We start from the raw sequence: 21,785 nt of genomic DNA, 5'->3' as shown, positions 1-21,785 counted from the left end.
AAATAGTTTAGGATATTTGTTAACATTTTATGAGAAATTAAAATTTGGATGAATTATTTTTTTTAAAGCGTCGCCTTAAATGTTTTGGAGTCAAAATTCTCTTTAAAATTAAATAAATTTAGATCAGATGAACAAATAAAATTGCTTATGAACTTTTGTGATAAGAGTTTTTTTTTTTATTTTTAAAGTGATACAAAATGAAGCCCAAAAGCAAAGAAAATTTAAAGGCAACGACTTTTTTAAGCTTGCTATATATTTTCAAGTCAAGTTTTGAAGACTGAAACGGTTATTCAATGGAAATATTTTACTGTATTTGCCAACATTTAATGAGAGTTTTAAAGTTGAATATACAAAAATTAATAAAATAATAATAATTTTTTGGAAGCGTCGCCTTAAATTTTGATAAAACAATAAAATTTATAAAAAAAAATAGTTCAAAAATTTCAATAAAAATGCTTAATGGTCATTCTTCACGAAATTCTTCCAAAAAATGCTCTTTTACAAAAAAAAATCTCATATCTTATCATAACAACCTCCAAATCACGAGAATATTAAAACAATTTTCTTCCTTAATCGCAATTTCGTTACAAAACACACGCCACTTCATCATAACAACAACCAATTCAATCTGCTGCTCTCACATAAAAGATAAAAATCTTGTAAGAAACTCACCGTCATCTCCAATAAACGTAACAACAACAAAAATATTAATAATAAGCGTGCCGAAGAAATTCCTCTCGTTTACCTTTACCGAGCTCCTTTCGTTAGATAGACACAAAAAACATTTATTTACCCTTCCTCGGAGAACATTCACCAGGACGACGACGACAACGAGAGAAGTTCATCTAATGAAACGATGTGAACACAGAGAGAGTAGTATTTACTTACGAGGCATTTCACAAACTTTAGATGTGTAAATAGTCCACATTGTTCCTCCTCGCTACATTCGCTCCAATAATTTAATAATAATAAAATATTATTGATTTTATGGATTATTAAATTACACATCTCTTCTTTAGCCACATTTCATCTTCCACTACGACGACGAGGGGCTTTGTGTGTGTTGCAGGGTGCGACGATGGCATTTTAAAGCTTTTTAGCAGCATGGGGATGGCGGATAATCAAGTTAAATGAGATGGAAATGCATAACCGGTAAAAATTTTGGTTCACGGTTCATATTTTTTCCTCTCATTCCTCAATTGTTCGATGATAAATAACTTTTTTTCTCGTGCATGGAACAAATTCTTACACAAAATTCACTCGTGGGAAATAAATTTATCATGCGTTGTCTTGTCTCTTCTTCAACTCTTTTTCGTTCTTCGTTCGTTCGTGCAACGGGATTCTTGTGCAAAAAAAAACAAATATTCTCAAACACGTGTAAGCCTTAAATAATTTCTCACATAATCTCCGAGGAAAGGAGGCAGACAGCAAAATAACATTGTTTTGTCCAAGCAATGAATTCCTTTCCATTGAATGTCTCAAAAAAAAAATAAAATTTAAGAATTTATGAATGAAAAAATGCAACTTGTATCTGAAAAAAATTTTTAAAGTAACTGAATGTAGGTAAATTTATGAAATTTTTAAAGGAATTGAGTCAAAATTGGAAAAGAGGAAGTAACGTAGACAAAATTAGCTTCCAGCATGACAAAAATAATAATATTGTTCCGAATAAAATTGCATATTCTGACATCAATGAAACTCTTTATTATGACAAGTGGCTCATTTTCCGGTTGAAAATTTTTGTGGTTGACCCAAATTTATGGCTTCATATGATTTTTGTGGTCTTTTGAAGGTTCTTTGTTTCATTAACTTTCACATTTTTTGTTGTTTTTCGATTCTTTTTGATGATTTTTTGATTATTTCTTGAAATTTTCATAATTTTTAATAAAATTTTATGACTTTTGATCATTAAATCATTAAAAAGTCACAAAATTTAAGATTTTTAATATTTTTTTTCTGCTATTTCGTGTCTTTTCGCGATTTTGAGGAATCGATAAAGTTGAATAAGTTAATTTCACAGTTTTCTGTAATGAATTTTCCAACTTCTTCTAATTTTTCCTTTAAATTTTTAGTATTTTAAAAAAGTTTTATCACAAAGTTCATTAATTTTTCTTTTTTTTTAAGATTTTTAAACATTTTAATAATTTATAATTTTTTTTTAATATTTAATTTTTATAGTCCTTTTTAAATTCAAAATGTTTTTAAAAAAAAAAAATTTAAACTTTAAATGTTTTTACATTTTACTGCTAAAAATAGTTTTTTTTTATTTTTTTTTAATTTTTATAATTTTTTAAAAATATTTTTAATTTATTTTAATCTTTTATCAAGAAAAAAAAAAATAAAAAAAAATCACTGTAAATGTCGATTTTTTTTAAATATAAATCTTTTGTCTTCAAATTTTATCTTTGATCAGTTTTATTTAATTTTCCACTTGAAAGCTTATTCTTTGTTGCCAAATCGCTAATTTTTTTATTTTTCACTTTGTTGTCTTCAAAGCCGTATTTATAGAATATTTTTAAAATTTATCTGATTTTAACTTTAATTAATTTTTTTCTATTGATATCTTTTGTCTCTTTTTAATCAGAAGCCACAAAAATTAATTAAAATACATAAAAATCACTTTCTCCTATAAATTTTTGACACTTTCTCATTAAAATAATAATTTTCACTCATTTGACACCCAATTCTCTTCATTTTGTAAGAAAACATGACAACAATTTTCCGAAATTATTCACAGACAAAAATCTTGTAAGCTGATTAAATATTAAAATGTTTCAATTTTAAGACAAAAACTTGTCTGATTTTAACGAAATGTTGCACCAAATGTCCCATAAATCCTATTATTTTAATTTAATTTTTTATTATCATCTCCTTCCTCATCGTTTTTCAGTCTCACATGAGCATCTCTAGAGTTTTGAACAGGAAATGTGGGTTGCCATAGAAAGTTCGTCATAATCAGAACTTTTATTTATAATTTTTTTTTCATTTTCCGGGAAAAAAAATTAAAAAAAAAATGAAAGAGTTGGACGAACCTTGGAATTTTATCATACGAGTCCCATGAAGCGTCCCACAGGCAATTATATGATGAGTAATTGCTTGCGCCTCCCATCGTGTCTTACTTTTTTGCACAATTTAATAAAAAATAATGATATTTAGTGAGCAGCGGCATGATGAATTAATGACCGACTCGGTCGTTCCTTGGATATTTTTAATTGCATTATTACCGAAAATTGCGATTTTTTATTTTTTTTTTGTTTATTGCTTAATGATGATGTTCGAGGAAGACAGAAACACACACGTCGCGCGCGCGATAAAAAACACACGAAAAAAAGTCTACTTGAGTCTAGAGTTTGTCAGATACTAAACACACGTAAGCTCAAATAATATTGGGAAAGTTTATGATGTTGATAATGATGACGACAAATGCACGAATGAGCCGTATACCGCTCCTTCGTGTATCCTGCGACACGTTGTACGACGGGCGTACGGGTCTTTGTGCGCTCGTACGTGCGAATGCTTTCCAGATGACATGAAATGATGATGATGATACGATAAAAATTAACATAACAGAGACGAACACAAAAAAAAAGGTTTCGGACATTCGTTGCTTTTTTTATGTTTTTTGAACCTATCGTCACAATTGTTCGTCCGAGTGAATGACGTCGTGTCGCAAAAAAATTTTTTTTTGACATTTAAAAACGATAAAAAAAAAGTGTGTGACATTTCCTGGGACACGAAATAAATAAATAAACATCACATATAAAAAAATACAACGGAATCGGTGTTTCTGTTTTTGTTTCGATGATGACGATTTTCATGATTTTCGATGACTGAGGTGGAAAAGAAGAAGAAATTTCTGCGCAATCCGCCAGGTGCGCATCTCTCCGCAGCAGATGTTGCTGGGGAAATTATATTTATTAATGTTCCGTAGGTCGTGTCTCGGATATTGGTTTGATATATTTTATCGTCATAGACATAGACACATGTGTCAATTGTTGTCTCCCCCGAAAAATTTTTGTCATTAACATAGTGTGGTTGTGTGGCAAAAAGAGAGAGCCGATCGGAATGCGGAGAGAATGGAATTCTTGTCAAAGGCATTTAAAATGTCATTAATTGATGGAGTGATAGATAGAGTCTTTGATTGTCTCTGTGAAAGTAAGTAACTGTGAAGTCTGCTATGGGCAGTAGTAAGGTCAAGGGTAGATGAAACTATTAAAATGTTATTAGGAATGAGAGTTTTATATATTATTGGATACCGAATATTTTTAGGTTTGAAGTAATTTTGATCAACATTTCTATTATTTTGGTAAATTTCTTACTTCATTTTGATTTTTTTCTATAAAGCTTTAATTTAAAACCGAAAGTTCTAAAGATTTGAGTTAAAATAAAAATTTAAGGCAAAGCGTCAAAATATTAAGGCAACGCTTTGAAAATTTTTAGAATGATCCTTTTAATATTTTGCGCCTATTCAAAAATTTTTGGGAATAAAATTGAAAATAAAGAATCTTTTTCTAGATTTAAGAATCCTTTTGAATGTCTATGAAAATTTTAGACAAAGTTTTAACAAATAAAGCAACGCTTTGTAAAATTTTAGAATGAATCTTAAAATATGTTTTTCGCATACCATAAATATAATTGTGAATAAAATGTTAAAAAATCTTCAAATTATTGAAAAACGAACTTTTGTATTAATTTAATGATCTTTTTGAATGTGTTTGAAAATTTAAGGCATCGCTTCATAAAGTTTTAGAATGATCTCTTAAGTATATTTCGCCTATCCAAAAATCTTTACAATACAACCAGGAATAAAACTATTAGAAAATCCTCAAAATAGTTTGAAAAAGATCTTTGACTGATTTTCAGGATGTTTTTGAATATCTCTTAGTATTTAAGGCAAAGCTTCATTGTAATAAGGCAATGCTTTAAAACATATCAAAACGTTTTTTTATTTTTTTTTATTATAAATATATCAAAAGCATTCTTGGATTTTAAAATATACAAAAAATCTCTAAATCTTTATTGAAAAGAAAATATCAATAAAATATTTTTCTTTAAATTTTTTTTTAATTTAAAAAAAGGCGTTACCTTTTTTTATTTTTAACCAAAAAAGCATTGCCTTTTATCAATTTTTTTTAGTTTATTTGTTTCAAAGAATTTTTCCGAAAAATCTTAAATTATTTTACTTTTCAAATTTCAAAATAGAAATTTAAAATATAATTTTATAAAATTAAGGCGTTGCCTTATCATAAGCATTTAATAAATCTTTTTAAATTTTCCTTAAATTCATAAACTAAATAAATAGTCTTCAATTATGTTTAATATTTCCATTAAATTAAATTGAATTAATTTAAAAGCAGTTTCTATCACTTTTCAACTAACTTCATTCACTTCGCGAACACATTTTAATTGAAAAATCACTTATGTCATATCAAAAATATAGAATCTACTTCAAATCCCTTAACCGCACACGAAACCCTTTATCATTTCCGTCAAATAAACTCATCCACACTTTTTTCTATCCCTTAACACGCAAAACCAGATAAATTAACCCATAACTCTGTCACAACTTTTTTTTTATGATGTGATGACACAAGCACACATGTTTGCGAGAACATCAGCACACTCTTCATCAAGTATTTATTTAACAAAAAAAAAATGTTCCTCCAAATCACATTAAAACAATATTTATGGCCAAATTATTTTATTCATGCCCTCGTTGTTAAATTTGTATGACAGGTAGGGCTGTAAATATTATAAATCGCAAATATTTTACTCCGTTTTTTTTTCGCTTTGGTTATGATTTATATCTGCCACGTGCTTGTGGGACATTGATGGAAAATATTTTTTTTTCTCGTCCATAATTAATAAAATAAATGTGGTTGAAAATACTCAAAAATTCAATTATTTGTAGCAGATTTTTTTTTCATACGCAAATTTTTTGATGAAAAATCGCCTCTCGCATTTTTTAAAATTAATTTTTAATAATAAATGAACTCGTTTATTTTGCCACAAAAATTGCATAAAAATGAAAAATTTACCTTGGAATCTGTAACGCAATTTCGTCGAGACTGTCCGACGGATTCATCGGGGTCTTTTCGAATAATCGCGATGGTGCGAGCGTCAAATGACTGAAGCTCGAGTTGCAGTCGACGGATTTGAAGACTTTGGCGCCGCGTCGTTGGCGTTGCTTGTTCGCTTGGTCCCGCTTTTTCTTTTTGTTTGCCTCTTCGCGCTGCAGATTGTGCAACCGGAAGAAAAATAACGACATTTTTCTCGATTTTTGATCTATTCCTATTTTTTTAAAATTAATTTTTCGTTTCAATTATTGACAAGCAATCATCGGAGGGGGTTGAAAAAGAATTTTTTATTTAAAAAAAAAAAAAGTGAGTTGTCGTAATTTTGATCGCAGTCGTGCTGAAATTCAATCAAAAAAGTACCAGTTTCCGTGCGTGTGTTACTGTCAAGCTGCGTTCGAATTTGTGTGTTTTCGCTCAATTTTAATAACAACGGAGAGAAAAGCGGATTATGCGTGGAATTTGACATGTTGAACATCCGAGATCGCAGCGTGAAACACGACATTTAATGTTCGTCTAATGTCGTTCGGAGACAAAAACATCAAATTTACATAAGCAAGATAAGGATGATGAATAGAGAATGATTTGTAGAACATTGAATGGGTATGTTAATTTAATTTGTGTCGTTTACATGAGGCTTAATTAAAAGACAAGGAGGAAAAATTCATAAAAATTTGGTTTAATTTAATTTTTTTCTTGAATTTCTATTAAAAACCAAGAAAATTTATTTTTTTATTAAAAATTAAAAAAAAAATTCCTCATTTTTGTCAATTAAAAAAAATTATTTCAAATTAAATTTTATAAAAATAATTTTTTCAATTTCAATATTTATCAATTTTTTATCTTAAAACTTCTAAAAAAATTAATTTTTTTTTAATAATTTTTTTAGAATAAATTTTTGGAAGATTAAATAAAATTTTATATTTTTTAAAATTTTTTTAAATAATTTTTTTTTATTATTTTTATTTTAAATTAATTTAATTTATTTAATTTTTTTTTTTTTGAATAATTCTCAAGACTCATTTTTATGAACATTAAATAAATTTTTGAAAAATCCAATAAATTTTTTTCAAAATTATTTTAAAGTCCATCAACAACCAAACAAAAAATTAATTAACATTATATTCAAAGAGCATAATCTCTCCTCATTTCCATGCATTCATTAAAATTTCCCTTTTTTATGTAACAATAAACTAATTAAAGGTTTTGCAACATCAAAGACGTGCACTGAAAAAATTTTCTGCATTTAACAGCAAAAAGTATGAAATTTATTAAAAAATAATGAAAAAACGATAATTGAGTCACGAGTAAATGAAAATAATAATTATTGCCTTGAAACTTTTATTATTAAATTTTGAGTGCATTTTCGATCTATTTCTCCTCCCTTCTTTTGTTCGCTGTCCTTAATCATATTATGACGTACGTTCATAATTTTCAAACCAGACAAAGTTGGTTTAAATTTAAATGACTCTCTCTACTTCATTTTACGAAAACTGATTGCGGCAGATTTTACCGCACATTAAAACTTTTGTTCGTTTATCATCACGTCGCATAAATATTTCTTTTTTTTTGCATGAAATAATGTCCTTTTTGTCTTTTCAGAAATTCACTTTCTCCTACATTCCCGAATAAAAACGTTACAAATTGCTTATTTTGCAATAATGAAAGTACTTTCGCAGCTGCTGTCAAGGAGAGACAAGGAAAAGTTTCGCGTCTTGTGTTTAAAAGGGAAGAAGTAGAGCAAGAAAGAAAAGAAAAAGTATTGAAAGTTATCGTCAATGGGGTAATATTATTGCATTTTCATTAAAAATCAAAAAAATTAAACCACGTGACTTAACCCAGTTCACATTTTGATTTTTTCAATACAAATTTTTAATTTGACCCAGTTAACATTTTTTTTATCCCAGTTCATAATTTAAAATTTTAATTATAAAAATTTTTGTCCAATGCATATTTTTAATATTTATAACTAGAATAAACCCAATGCACATTTTCAATTTTGTCATTCATTTTTGTAACCCAATTCATATTATTTAAGTTTTCATCTTGGCGAATATTTTAAAATGTCAAATTAAATTTTTCATCCTAAAGCGAAATTCGAATTCTGCCCAATGATTTTTTTTTAGTTTTTATCCCAGTCTATATTTTAAATTTTTGTCCCAATGCACATTTTAAATTTTTACCCAATGCACATTCGGAAAATTTTCAACCCAATGAATAGTTTTTTTTTTTTTTATCCCAGCTAACATTTTTTTATCCCAGTTCATAATTTAAATTTTGTGTATATATGCGCCCAATGCATATTTTGAATCTTTACAACTTGAATTATCTTGCATAACTTGAACCCAATGCACATTTTATTTTCATTCATTTTAATTTTTTAACCCAATGCATATTTTAAGTGTTCATCTTGACAAATATTCTAAAATTTTAGCCCATGTCAAATTTTGAATTTTCTCTTTAATTGCATTCCAGCCCAATGAATATTTTTTAGTTTTTATCCCACTCCACATTTTAAATTTTCAACAAAATTTGAGTCCAACTTAATTTTATTTTTTATCAATTTCATATTATCCCCAGTATACATTATTAGTTTTTGCCCCAATGCACATTTTAAAATTTTGCCCCAATACACATTTTGAAAATTTTAACCACGTGACCTATTAAAAAGTTCTAAAACCACTGAAAAGACATCAATTTCCACTAAATATCGACTTTTTCTCCAAAAAGTACTTGAAACGAACAAGAAGACTTGATATTAAAGTGGCATGTACTTGATCTCATATAGATGAGTACCATCGTTTATTCATCGGCTGGGGCACATAGAAACTTGTAAAAATAACTTTTAGCAGCGAACGAAGGAGAAATGCATTCTTTTGTTGTTTGTTCGTTCCTTGCATTAATCTCATAAATTGTTTTTCTTCTGATATTTTAAAATTTACTGCAGTAATCTGTCTCTATCGGGAGCGGAAAAAAAAGTAAGAAAAAGTAAGTAAGGGAGAAAAACAACCTTTGCCATTAAAAATGTTGCAAACAAGCTGTAGAAGTTGTAAAAAAAATAGTTTCATGAATGTTTTAATGGACTATTTTGTGGTTGTTCTCGTGATAAAACGAGATGAAGCTAAATTAAATACAACTGTTGTTGGTCATCAAATATTTTGTGATGGATGGGAAAAGATATTTTCTGACCCACTTTTCTTCTCTGATTGTCCATTGTGTAGCGAGAAAAAAATGTTTTATGGCTTCCATCCTCGTGCCAGAAAAATGATTTTGACCTACTTTTCACTTCATGAAGTTTCTTCAAGCAAATTGAGAGCTCATCAAATATCAAAAAAAAATGCTAAAATTTAGTCGGTTTCATGCTTTATCGAGCACAAATCGACAATCATATTCATCTTCTTGCGAAACAAAAAAAAATTTTTTTTCGCTTTTCCTAAAATATGCCAATATTTTATTTTTGTCTAAAATAATTTTTTTTTCGAACAGGGGCGGAAAAATCGTCAAATGTAGGAAATTTCTGTAAGAATTGAAGCTACAAGCCTGTTTTTCTTGTTCCTTTTTGTTGTTTATTCATCATAAATTTTTTATCAACCAAATTTTTCCGCTACTTACAACGTCAGCTCCACTCAAGAGCGATTATTATTGAAATGTTGAACAATATTTTTTTTGTTGATGTCATAAAAGAGGAAAAAAAATTGACAGTTATTCCACTTTGGTTTCGGATTATTTACCAGACATCACAGGAGAATAACAGAAAAATGTCAACTAATCAATCAATGCTCGTCAAGCCATGAAAATATCCACGGAAAAATAAGTTAATCCACTCGACTCGACACGTGTAACGAAAACTTTTCCTCAAACTTGACAAACTAAGAGATTTATTAGCGCAAAACTTTCGCGAAACAAAAGGCGAAAAAATTTCCACTTGAACAACATCTTCAGAAATTTTATTTACTCGTTAACATAAATTATCGAATTAGATGGATTTTGAGGGATTATCTTGTTGTTTTACGGAAGTGTTATAAGATTGTTTTCAGATAAACAGTTAAGCGCAAAGCAGGTGTAAAAATATTTCTTTGAGACAAAAATTCTTCACCAAAAATAGGTAAGTTTTAATTTTTTTAATGCGAAATTCCGAGAAATCATTTCTATAGGTGATAATCACAAAAATTATTTTTTCGCATGAAAGACAAAAAATTTTTTAACAGTCGTTAAGTGAATATTTTAAGAGGATTTTGGTGCTGTTACATCCATTTATTAAAAATTTTATGGAAAAAATTTGAAAGAGGATTGGAATGATAATGCGAGAAAAAAAATGCTAAAAGCCCTGAAGTGTTTTTGCGTGAGACATTTTTTTGTGTGTCTGTTAAAGTGAGAAACGGATAAAATTGAGGTTTTTACCTAAACAGAAAAAAATGAGCATCTAAGAAAATTGTTTCAATCTAATTTTGTAGAAATTTTTTTTATAAAAATTTTCAAAATTAAAAAAAAATATTTTTTTTTCGATTTAATGTTTTCGATACAAATTAAGAAAAAGTTGCTTTTGTTGAATTTTTTTCTAATTTTTTAATTTTTTTTTTTTAATTTTTTAATTATTAATTTTAATTTTAAAGAAATTCCAACTAAATTAATATTTTTTAAGAATAATTTTTGAGAATCAAAATCGAATTTTCTTAACTCTTGATATTTAAAAATTAAAATAAATTTTAAAAAAATTAAAATTTAAAAAAAATACAATTTGCAGCCAAAATAAATACAAATTATAAAAAATATTAAATATATTTTAAATATTTTTTTTAATTTAAATAATTTATTTAATTCAAGTCAAATATAAATTTTAATTTATTAAATTTTATTAATTTATTATATTATTAATTTATTAAAATTTATATTTAATTTGAATTAAATAAATTATTTAAATTTTAAATCAAAAAAAATATTCAAAATATATTTGATATTTTTTCTAACTTTTTTTGGCTGCAAATTGTATTTTTTTTTATTTTAAATTAATTAAAATTATATATAATTTAAATTAAAATTTAAAAAATCATTAATTGAATTATTTTATTTAAGTTTTATTTAATTAATGATTTTAGTTAAATTAAAATTAATTAAAAAAAAATTTAAATTAAAAATTTAATTAAATAATTTTGTTTTAATTATTTCGAATATTCAATTTTTATATTTGATCCATAAACCTTTAAAAATTATTTGAAACTCAAAACTCTTTAAAACATTATTTACGTCCAATTAGAGTCTTTCCAATTTTAAAACTTTTGCCAAAATTTTTTGACGTGAAACTCAAAACGAAACGTATTTCTTCTTTCATTACAGAAAACATGAACTTCACTCGAACTGCGGTTTTTGCACACCTTTCTTCGAACAAAACTGAAACAAAAACAAAAAATGAAAAATTTTCTTGAATTCCATGACTTCTAATGCAAAATAACAACATCATCTCATCAACTCGAACAGACAGCCACAAACTAGACGAGAGTTTTGCCGCAAAATTTGCCCTTGTGTGCGGCTGTTTGTAATATAATATCGCTCAGTAGATACACATTGGCAAATATTTAAACAAAAACTGGCGTTACAAAAAGTTGTGACACACGAAGAGAAATTGCTTGCAGGTTGATGGCTCTTTATTACGAAAATCTCTCAGCTAGTTATGCAAATTCCGGACCGCAAAATAAATTTTTGCTCCATGTACGTTATCGGTGAGGTGGAAAAACGACAAATCTGGCTTAATAGAGTTATCAAGAAGTTGTCGGTCAAATTTATTTTTGGAGAGAATTAATTGAAAAAAGATTATCGGAATTTTCGGAAACTGAATTTAATCCATTTTTGTCATAAAAAATGTATTCATGAAAAATCAGTCAACCACCGAATTCCAATGAAAAATTGTAAAATTACATCAGTTGACAATCAGGTCAACCTCAAATGAATTACAATTTTCAATTTTACACCGCCAACTTTTCAAATATTAATAATCTCATTATTTTGCATGCGAAAATCGGCTTGCATGACATTTTTAGAATTAATTTCTATGGCAGCCCGGATTTTTGGTTACCTGATGGCGGAATGTAATCGTCATTGTTCTCTTGTGTCGTAACAGCAAAATGTAAGGGCCACAATGTGTTGTTTTAATTGAAAATTTCGGATCTTGAATGATGGTTCGTTGGCTTTGTTTGACAATATTTTGTTGTCATTTCAGATTAGATGCATTGTTATGCAGGATTTGAAAGGAGATGAATCACATTTTGTGACAGTTGATCAAACAAGAAGAGTGGAAAATTTGAAACGAGTCAAGTTGGTGATTCATAATGGAGAAGTATTTACCGAAAAATGGCGGAGATTCCAATAAAAAGGAAGGTAAGTTGTTGTTTTGGATTAGAAAAGTTTGAGAAATCAACCAAAAAAGTAAAAAAAATGGAACCAAAAAATCAAGAAAAAAATTTTAAACAATTTAAATTAACAAGTTTTTTTAAACCTAAAGCTTTGTCGAACTTAAAAGAAGAACCGAACAAATGTTCGATTTGTGATAAAATTTTTTTAAATGAAAGAAATTTGAACAGACACATCAAGGAGATTCACGAAAAAATTGTTGTCGCTAAATGTGAGAAATGCAAAAAACCATTTTCCAATTCTGATCTCTACAAAAACCATTTGAAACAACATGAGAAAAAACCGTTTAGCTGTAATCAAGATTTATGCTTCAAAATGTTTCAAACTAAAATTGATTTGGTGAATCATGTTAAAACGATACACAAAGTCTACGACATTTTGTTAGAAGAAGCGGAAAAATTTTCTTGTGATTATTGCAAAAAGTCTTTTCATCAGAGGAACATCTTAAAAAACCATTTGGAGATCCATCGTAGTGAACTTATCAAAGATCATCCAGACAGTAAAAAATGCAAATATTGTTCGAGATACTTCTTCAAAGAAGACTTGAGAAAACATTATCTGGAGAAACATAAGCCGCAAAAGTGTGAGGAATGTGGAAAGGTTTTGTTCAATGTTACATCATATCGGAACCATCAAAAACTTCACGATGGACCTAAATTTACCTGCGATATTTGTGGACAAGTTGCTGCGAAAAAGGGAACCTTGGAGACCCACATCATATACGTTCATCTGAAAAATGGACCTCAATCGAAATGCGAACTTTGTGATAAAATGATAATGAATCGTAGCATGAAAAAACACATTCAAAGGGTTCATGATAAAATTTTGAAATACGAATGTATCATATGTAAAAAAGGTTTTTCTCAATCAAGAGACTTACGAGATCATTTAGCATTGAAGCATTTAGAACAAGAATTGTACAAATGCTCGATTTGTGATAAAAGCTTTTCAACTAAAGGTTCTTTGAAAAATCACGTGCAGATTCATGAGAGTGAAAAAATCAAAGACCATCCAGACAGCAGGAAATGCAAATATTGCTCGAAGTTTGTCCTGAAGGAAAATTTAAAAGAGCATCTCCTGAAGCAACACAAAGAACGAACATGTGAAGAATGTGGAAAAATTTACTTCAATGAAAAATCATTTCATGAGCATAAAGAAACACACAAAGGACCAAAATTTACTTGTGACCTCTGTGGAAAGAAGAGCTTCACGAAAAGTATTATACAGAACCACATGATACACGTTCATCTGAAAAATGTTCCCCGATCTAAATGTGAAATATGTGATAAGAAAATAAAGACTTCCGATATGCAAAGACACATTCAAATCGTTCACGAAAGAAACTACAAGATAAAATGTGTAATTTGTGAAAAAGGATTTCAAACATCAACAAAGTTACGAGATCATCTGGCCTTGCAACATTTGGAGGAAGAACTTCACAAATGCTCAATTTGTGACAACAGTTATTCAAGTAAAGCTAGCTTAAAGGCACACCTAAGGATGATGCATGAAAAAATTATTGTGGCCAAATGTGAGAAATGTGGAAAAGAATACACAAACTTAGGAAATTACAAGAAACACTTAAAAACGCATGAGCAAAATCCGTTCAGTTGTGACAAATGCTTCAGAATGTGTGAGTCGGAAAAGGCTTTGAAAGAACATCTTGCGAAGCGTCATTACAATTGCGATAAATGTGGCAAAGTTTTCATGGATCGGAAATATTTTCGGAAGCACGTAAAAAATTTAGTTAATCTTAAGTGTTCGGAACAATAAATTCGTTAAATTTCATTTTTTTCGTAATAATTTTTAACTAAAGGTGCCCTATGGGAGAAAAACGGATCAACTTGATGCCTTAAGGGATCAGGTTCACCCCTCAGGAGTCAATTTAATCCCTTAAGGGATCAATTTGTTCCATTAGGGGTCAATGTGATCTCTTAAGGGATCAACCTGATCCCCTTTCGAGTCGGTCATCTGCAGACCCAAAAAATTTAATCTTTTAAGAGGTCATTTTGATCTCTTAAGAGGTCAATATGATCCTTTAAGAGATCAAATTGATCTCCTGGAGAGGTTAAATTGACCCCTTGAAGAGATGAAATTGACCTCTTGAAGGGATCAAAATAATCTCTTGAAGAGTTTAAATTTTTGGGTCTGCGAATGAGCAACTCAAAAGGGGATCAGGTTAATCCCTTAATGAATCACATTGACCCCTAATGGAACAAATTGCTATCTTAAGGGATCAAATTGACTCCTAAGGGGTCAACCTGATCCCTTAAGGCATCAATTTGACCCGTTTTTTGCCCATAGAGTGGTCATAAAGATATTCCTCCTTTACTCGAACCAATGATAACTTAGATTGATGATTCATAAAGACACCAAAAATAGTACAGATTCCTATAAAAGAAACATCAACTGTCGTTTTAAGTTCAGATAAATTTGAGAAATCAACCAAAATAGTAAAAACATGGAACCAAAAAATCAAGCTAGAAAAATTAAACAAGTAAAATTAACAAGTTTTTTTAACCGTGATGGAAAATCTTTGAACGATTTAAAGAAGGAAAAAAACAAATGTTCAACTTGTGATAAAACATTTCATGATAAAAAACGCCTGAACAGACACATCAAGGAGATTCACGAAAAAATTGTTGTTGCTGAATGTGAAAAATGCAAAAAACCATTTACCAATTCTCGACGTCACCAAAATCATTTGAAATATCATGAGAAAAATCCTTTCAACTGTAATCAAGATTTATGTTTGAGCATATTTCCAACAAAAGCTGATTTGATGAGACACCTTAAAGTGATACACAAAATTCGCGATATTTCGTTTGAAGAATCAGAAAAATTTACTTGTGATTTTTGTAAAAAATCGTTTGAAAAGAAAGGTTGCCTAAAATCACACATGGAAGTTCATCTCAATGAACTCATAAAAGATCATCCAGACAGTAAAAAATGCAAATATTGTTCGAGATACTTCTTCAAAGAAGACTTGAGAAAACATTATCTGGAGAAACATAAGCCGCAAAAGTGTGAGGAATGTGGAATGGTTCTCTTCAATGCTGCATCATATCGGAACCATCAAAAAATTCACGATGGACCTAAATTTACCTGCGATATTTGTGGATATGTTGCTACGAGAAAAAGTCACTTGGAGAATCACATGAGAAGCATGCATTTGAAAAATATTTCTCGATCGCAATGTAAGTTTTGTGACAAGATGATTTTGGATGATTGTATGAAGCGTCATGTAGAGATCACTCATGAAAGAGCTTTCAAACTAAGGTGTGTCATTTGCCAAAAAGGATTTTACCATAAAATTTCTTTACAAGATCATTTAGCTTCGATACATTTACAGCAAAAACGTCACAAATGCTCAATTTGTGATAAAAATTTTTCAAGTAAAATGAATTTGAAAAATCACATGAAAATTCATGAGAGTGAAGAGATCAAAGACCATTCAGGCAGCAGGAAATGCAAATATTGCTCGAAGTTTGTCCTGAAGGAAAACATGAAGGAGCATCTAATGAAGCTACATAAACAACGAACATGTGAAGAATGTGGAAAAATTTATTTCAGTGAACAAGCATTTCGTGTGCATAAAAAAACACACAAAGAACCAAACTTTACTTGTGACCTTTGTGGAAAGAAGATATCATCAAAGCGAAGCTTAGAAAATCACATGAATTTTGTTCATCTAAAAAACATTCCTCGATCGCAGTGTGAATTTTGTGATAAGTCAATTGTGACTCTATGGATGAAAAAACACATTCGAATTGTCCACGAGGAAAAGTACAAGCTAAAATGTATCTTTTGCAAAAAAGGTTTTGCACAACCTAGAGAGCTTCGCGATCATGTTGCTTTAAAACACTTAAATCAAGAGCTATACAAATGCTCAATTTGTGAAATCAATTTTTCGAATAAAAGTAAATTGAAGAGGCACATCAAACAGATTCATGAAAAAATTATAGTCGGTAAATGTGAGAAATGTGGAAGAGAATTCAGACATTTGACCACCTACAACAAACATGTAAAAGTGCATGAAAAGAAACCTTTTAGTTGCAGTTTTGACTTATGCTACATGATGTTTGAGTCTGAAAAGGATTTGAAAAAACATCTTGCGAAGCCTCATTACAATTGTGATAAATGTGGAAAAATTTTCAGTGATCAAGATTATTTTCGAAAACATATTAAAAATCAATTGAACATTAAATGCTCAGGACAATAAAGTTGTAAAATTTATTTTTTTTTTATTTTTCTCCGACTTATTAAGATGATATTCAGGTTGGTATGATTTAAATCAAAGATTTGAAAATCAAATCTTGATCCAGTCTTGATCTAATTTTTTTGATGCATCTGATTTGAATTTCAAATCAATCAAAAAATTTTCAAAACTGATTTTTTTTTTTATTTGATTTAATTAATTTTGGTTTAATACAATTTTAAAATCAAATCAAATCAAAAATAATCAGTTTTGAAAAATTTTGTTTTTGAAAGCCAGGTAATTCGGAAGTTGATTTTTTGTTGCCTTAAAAATTAGTATCAAAACATTAAACGATATACGTTGATAGACACTTAACAAATTAGTTTCCTGTAACATTTGACAAACACTGCTTTCTATATTTCCGTGCGTCAAGATTCTTAATGCTCTGTTTTGTATTTTCAGTATTCCTCTAATCTCTACTTTTCCATTCAGGAACAATATTGAGCTGCAGTAGTCAATGTGGGCTCCGACCATGCACTTGTATAATGTCAGTTTTGTTTCTTTTCTTTTTTAATGAAGAATCAAATGTTGCCAGTTTATCTGTCAAGAAACCTGAAATATGTGAGAGATGTTCAACCAAATTTTCTAAGAAACTGAAACAAACTAAAGATCAAGAGATCAGCATTCGCACAGAATTGTTTATTTTACAAGGGAGTGAATTTGTTGAATGACGTTATGCATGACGGATTCAATATCGAAGTGAACCATGTGAATTTCAAAAAAAAATTGCCCGTGAATTTATGAAAACCAGATTTTATCCTCATATAACTCAAAATACTCATAAAACGTGGAAGAAAAATCGATGAACAATCATAACCAAACCACTTGCACGTGCCATTTCGTCAGAAAAAGAGAAAATCCCCAATTACTTGTCAAAATGATAATGTTCTACCTAATTTTAACATTTTTTTCATAATAAAAGCATTCCAACCATCAACCTTATATATTGATTTCTTCCGAAACGACGATTCACAGAAGACAACAAGAAAAATATTGTACCTTGTCGTTGTTGCTGTCTATTCTTCTCCTCTTATCCCATTGTGTTTATTTTTCTTGCCGGAAACAAGGTACGCCACAGCATTTATTTGTCGAATCAATTCAATCGGGAGAATTTTTTCGGTCTATTATTTTTTTGTGTATTTTGAAATGCCATGAAATTGGGAATTATCTGCATCCTTCACTTTTTGTCGGTGCTTTTCATTGAAAAAAAAAATGTAAAAAGGAAAAAATAACATTAACTTGAATGGCTCGCCGATAAGAACATGATCACAAACCATTAACTGAACATCAAAATTGATTCGAAATAAATCCAATAAACGATGAATTGTCCCCGAAAATTTCCTGCTTGTGTAACGACAGATTGACAGGCGTAATAGACGAGGTATCGTCATGATATTTAGACAACAAAACAACAACAAGAAAAGGAGATAAATTTTTTATAAACCCCAATTTTCACTCAAGTCACACTTTGTGAAAGCACTTTAAGTGAAAGGAAAAGGAAAAAAATGCGAAAAAAGAAGAAGAAGAAGGAAAAGGGATTGAAAATTGTGTGAAAATAGGCTGTTCTCTCTTAAAAGACATCAATATTAATATATAAGAGGTTTCAATGTGTTTTTTTGTTACTTTTTCTTAACAATATCGTAAAAGTAAAAATAAATTGTTTATTTCTTTGTCATATTTTATTTATCTGAAAGGCATAAAAGTTTACTGCTTGTTCAAGAAATGTTCATAGAAAGTATCGAAAGTGCATTTTTTTGTTTTATTTTAAAATAAATATTTTTTTCAAATGTCTTTAATACTTTAAAACTCAAATTGAATGATAAAAAGAATAATTGAATAATTAAATAAATAAAAAAAAATAATTAATTTAGGTAACTAATAAATAATTAAGTTAATTTATTGTTTAAAAAATAAAAATAATTAAAAACATTAATAAATTAATAAAAAATCAAAATAAAATAAATAAACTATTTTTTAAAATTTAAAATAAATAAATTAAATTATTTAAATTAAATAAATTAAAAAAATTTAAAAATTAATTTATTAAAAAAAATTATTAAATTATTTATTTATAAAAAAAATAATTATTTGAAAATTGTTAATTAATAAATAAAATTTTTTATAAAAAAAAATAATTAAAAAAATCTTGAAAACGGATGAAATTCTAAATTATAAAAATTCAATTTTTTTTTTAAATATTTAAACAAATCAAAAAAAATTTAATGTAAAAAAAAATAAATAATTCAAATAAATTGTAAAAAAAAATATTCTGACAATAAAAACTTTCCAAACGTCTCGAACTTATGGAACTTTGTCAAACAAGTCTCAGTTGTAGAATCGCCAGTAAACCAACAATAATGTCTTTCCTTAACAAACAAACACTAACAAACTTTATTTTGTATCAAATTCCCTCCTTTTTATTCTCTTACGATCAATATTATTATTATTATAACTCTGTTCCAGAATTGTTAGAGCGTCATTTTATTTTGCAAACAAGTAAGAAAATACTCCCGCGAGACCGATTGAGTTGCACAAAGAATGCAGAAAGAGGCGTGAGGTTAAATAAAATCCAATAAAAAATACCAGTCGTCTCCCTTTTGCAACCCATTTTTTAATAGGCTTGTCCTCATCGATCAAAATTACAACAAAGTTCGACATGCATTCCGGGAAAAAAGTCTTAAATTTCCCCACAGACTCATAAAAAAAAATTTTTAAGCGGATTGTAAAAACCCTTTTTGTCGTTAAAAGTTGTAGTTTTCCATGTCATCAAAAGTTATCCGAAAAAACCTTCGTGAAATTATAATTAGCAATACTTGGTAATAAAAAATCTTCTTTTTCAACCCCAGACTGCTTTGAATTGACTTTTTTGCGTTGTTTACCTGCTAACAACTTTTTTTTTATTATTTTATAAAATTTTAAATTATTTTTTGTTTATTTTGTCGTTTGATGCCTCTTTGATGTTTTGTTTTTTAGTTGCACATGTCATAAAAAATAAATAAAATTTTTCTACGTTTTTCTTTATTTTTTTGGTTTTTATAGCATTTTATCATAAAAGAAGTTTTTTTTTTGTTTTAGAAAAAAACTCGACTTCTAAAGCCACAAAGTCTTGTTTTTCATATAATTGACACTTTTTTCATAATCATAAATATTTTACTTGCTAAACTTTTATTTCGAAACAACAATCACGTTGTTTTCTCCATATGATTTTTTTATGACTAGGTCAAGGTTAATGTCTAATTTCTATCACATTTGATTATTATTATTATTTCACTTTTCTACATGTAACAAAGGATACTTTTTTTTTTTGTATTTTTCTAACACATTACAACTAGGATTCGTTTTTATTAGACACTTTTTTCAGATTTTAACAGATTTTTACGTTTAAAGCTTTTTCACATAAGTTAACATTGAAACACTTTTTGGTCCAAGTATTTTTTGTTCGTTTTTGGACGAAGTTAGTCACGTATAATTATTTGGTATTCTCATAAGTTTCGTGTGTAATTTCCGGTAAGAGATGATAAAAATAGTTGTATTTACTGTTCAAATGGACCCAAATCACATTCGAGGTCGATGATAGAGGCATCCATGTGTGAATTATTTTTTTTTGTGTAAAAAAAGTTTTGTAAAAAGGATTTTTCTGCTTTCTATTTCTCGTTTACTAATTAATGACTTTTGTTTCGTTAAAAAGGTTGTCAGTTTGTTTGGTCCTGAAAAGTTGAGGAAATTAAAAATTAGAAAAAAAATTTTTTTTAATTGAAGAAAATTTTGCTTAGTAAACTTTGGTTTTCCGTTTGAGTAATTAAGTGAGTTTTTTTTAATTTTTTTTTTGACGTTTTCGAAAAAAAAATAATTTTTGGCTCATTAACTTCATTTTAACGACATTTTTTTTCATATATTCGAAAATTTATTTTTTAAATAAAATTTGATATTTTTCATAATATTAATAAATTTTTTTAAAAATAATTTTTTTTCTTGAAATTTTGAAAAAAATCATTATTTTATCTGAAAAGTTCCTCAATGAATGAATGAAAGACGTTTTAATTTTTTTTTTATTTAAAATTATTTTTAAATTTTTTTATTTAAAATAATTTTTAAATTTTTTTATTTAAAATAATTTTTAATTTTTTTTATTTAAAATAATTTTTAAATTTTTTTATTTAAAATAATTTTTAAATTTTTTTATTTAAATTATTTTTAAATTTTTTTATTTAAAATTATTTTTAAATTTTTTTATTTAAAATTATTTTTAAATTTTTTTTTATCTAAAATTATTTTTAAATTTTTTTATTTAAAATAATTTTAAAATTTTTTTTGAAAAAAAAAATTTTTTTGAGCATAAAGCTTTATAAAATTGCCAAAACCTCATAAAAAAAATGCAAAAGTTTTTAATAATGAATTTAATAATATAATAATATTTTTCTTCAAAAATTTTCTTACACTGTTGTTGAATTTGAAAAAAAATTGATAATTTAATATTAAAAAAATTTAAAAGCATTTTCGTAGTTAAAATTTTCCATAAACCTCTTAAATCGAAAGAAATTCAACAGAAATCAATTTATCTGATTAAAACCAACTCAAAAACAAAATCACACAATTTTCAATCATTCCCTCACCTAAGCACGAATTTGTGATGAAAATTCTGATTAATTGAACTATTTAACCCTCAATCCATATTCAAGTAGTACCTTTAACATTTCAACCAACAAAAATGATATCAATTACACCAAAAACGATTTTCCATCCATCTCAGCTTCAATCAAACCAAAATCTCGTTACTCGATATGAAAAATATCATTTATCAAGTTTACTCTCGATAAATGGCAAAATAAATGCGAAACGATGAGCTTGCACTTGTGGACCATCTGTCAATAGTATAGCTTTCAATATCATTCAGACATTGGCAATGACGCGGTAGAAAAATTATCTCAATTAATAACTAATCGGTAAATGTTTATTTAGCGACACGGCGGCATTTTTTTGCTCAATTGTTGATTTAATGGAATTTTTTTGAAGAAAAAATGCTTTAAGAAAAAAATTTATGACTTTTT

At 27.8% G+C, this 21,785-nt stretch overlaps 2 protein-coding genes across 2 annotated transcripts in view; one reads left to right on the top strand and one right to left on the bottom strand.

Annotated features, from left to right (window-relative positions):
* Positions 1–19,708, bottom strand: part of LOC134829281 (potassium channel subfamily T member 2) — a 52,151-nt gene extending 32,443 nt beyond the window's left edge. The window contains 2 exon segments of the mRNA XM_063842304.1: positions 6,039–6,291; positions 19,617–19,708. Of these exon segments, the coding sequence (XP_063698374.1) occupies positions 6,039–6,268 (230 nt within the window). The 5' untranslated portion in view covers positions 6,269–6,291; positions 19,617–19,708.
* LOC134828942 (zinc finger protein 91-like) lies at positions 11,771–15,860 on the top strand (the record flags this gene model as incomplete). The annotated part of the gene is made up of 5 exons (XM_063841932.1): positions 11,771–11,865; positions 12,650–14,225; positions 14,296–14,343; positions 15,358–15,758; positions 15,806–15,860. Coding segments are annotated over 5 exons (2,175 nt in total), but the record flags the coding sequence as incomplete, so codon positions are not given.
* Positions 19,709–21,785: the final 2,077 nt, after the last annotated feature.

The sequence above is a fragment of the Culicoides brevitarsis genome, chromosome 2 (assembly GCF_036172545.1).
Source record: "Culicoides brevitarsis isolate CSIRO-B50_1 chromosome 2, AGI_CSIRO_Cbre_v1, whole genome shotgun sequence".
In the NCBI taxonomy this organism is placed as follows: Eukaryota; Metazoa; Arthropoda; class Insecta; order Diptera; family Ceratopogonidae; genus Culicoides; species Culicoides brevitarsis.
Note: the sequence above shows the minus strand (reverse complement) of the source record. Positions and strands in the feature narration are given on the sequence as shown.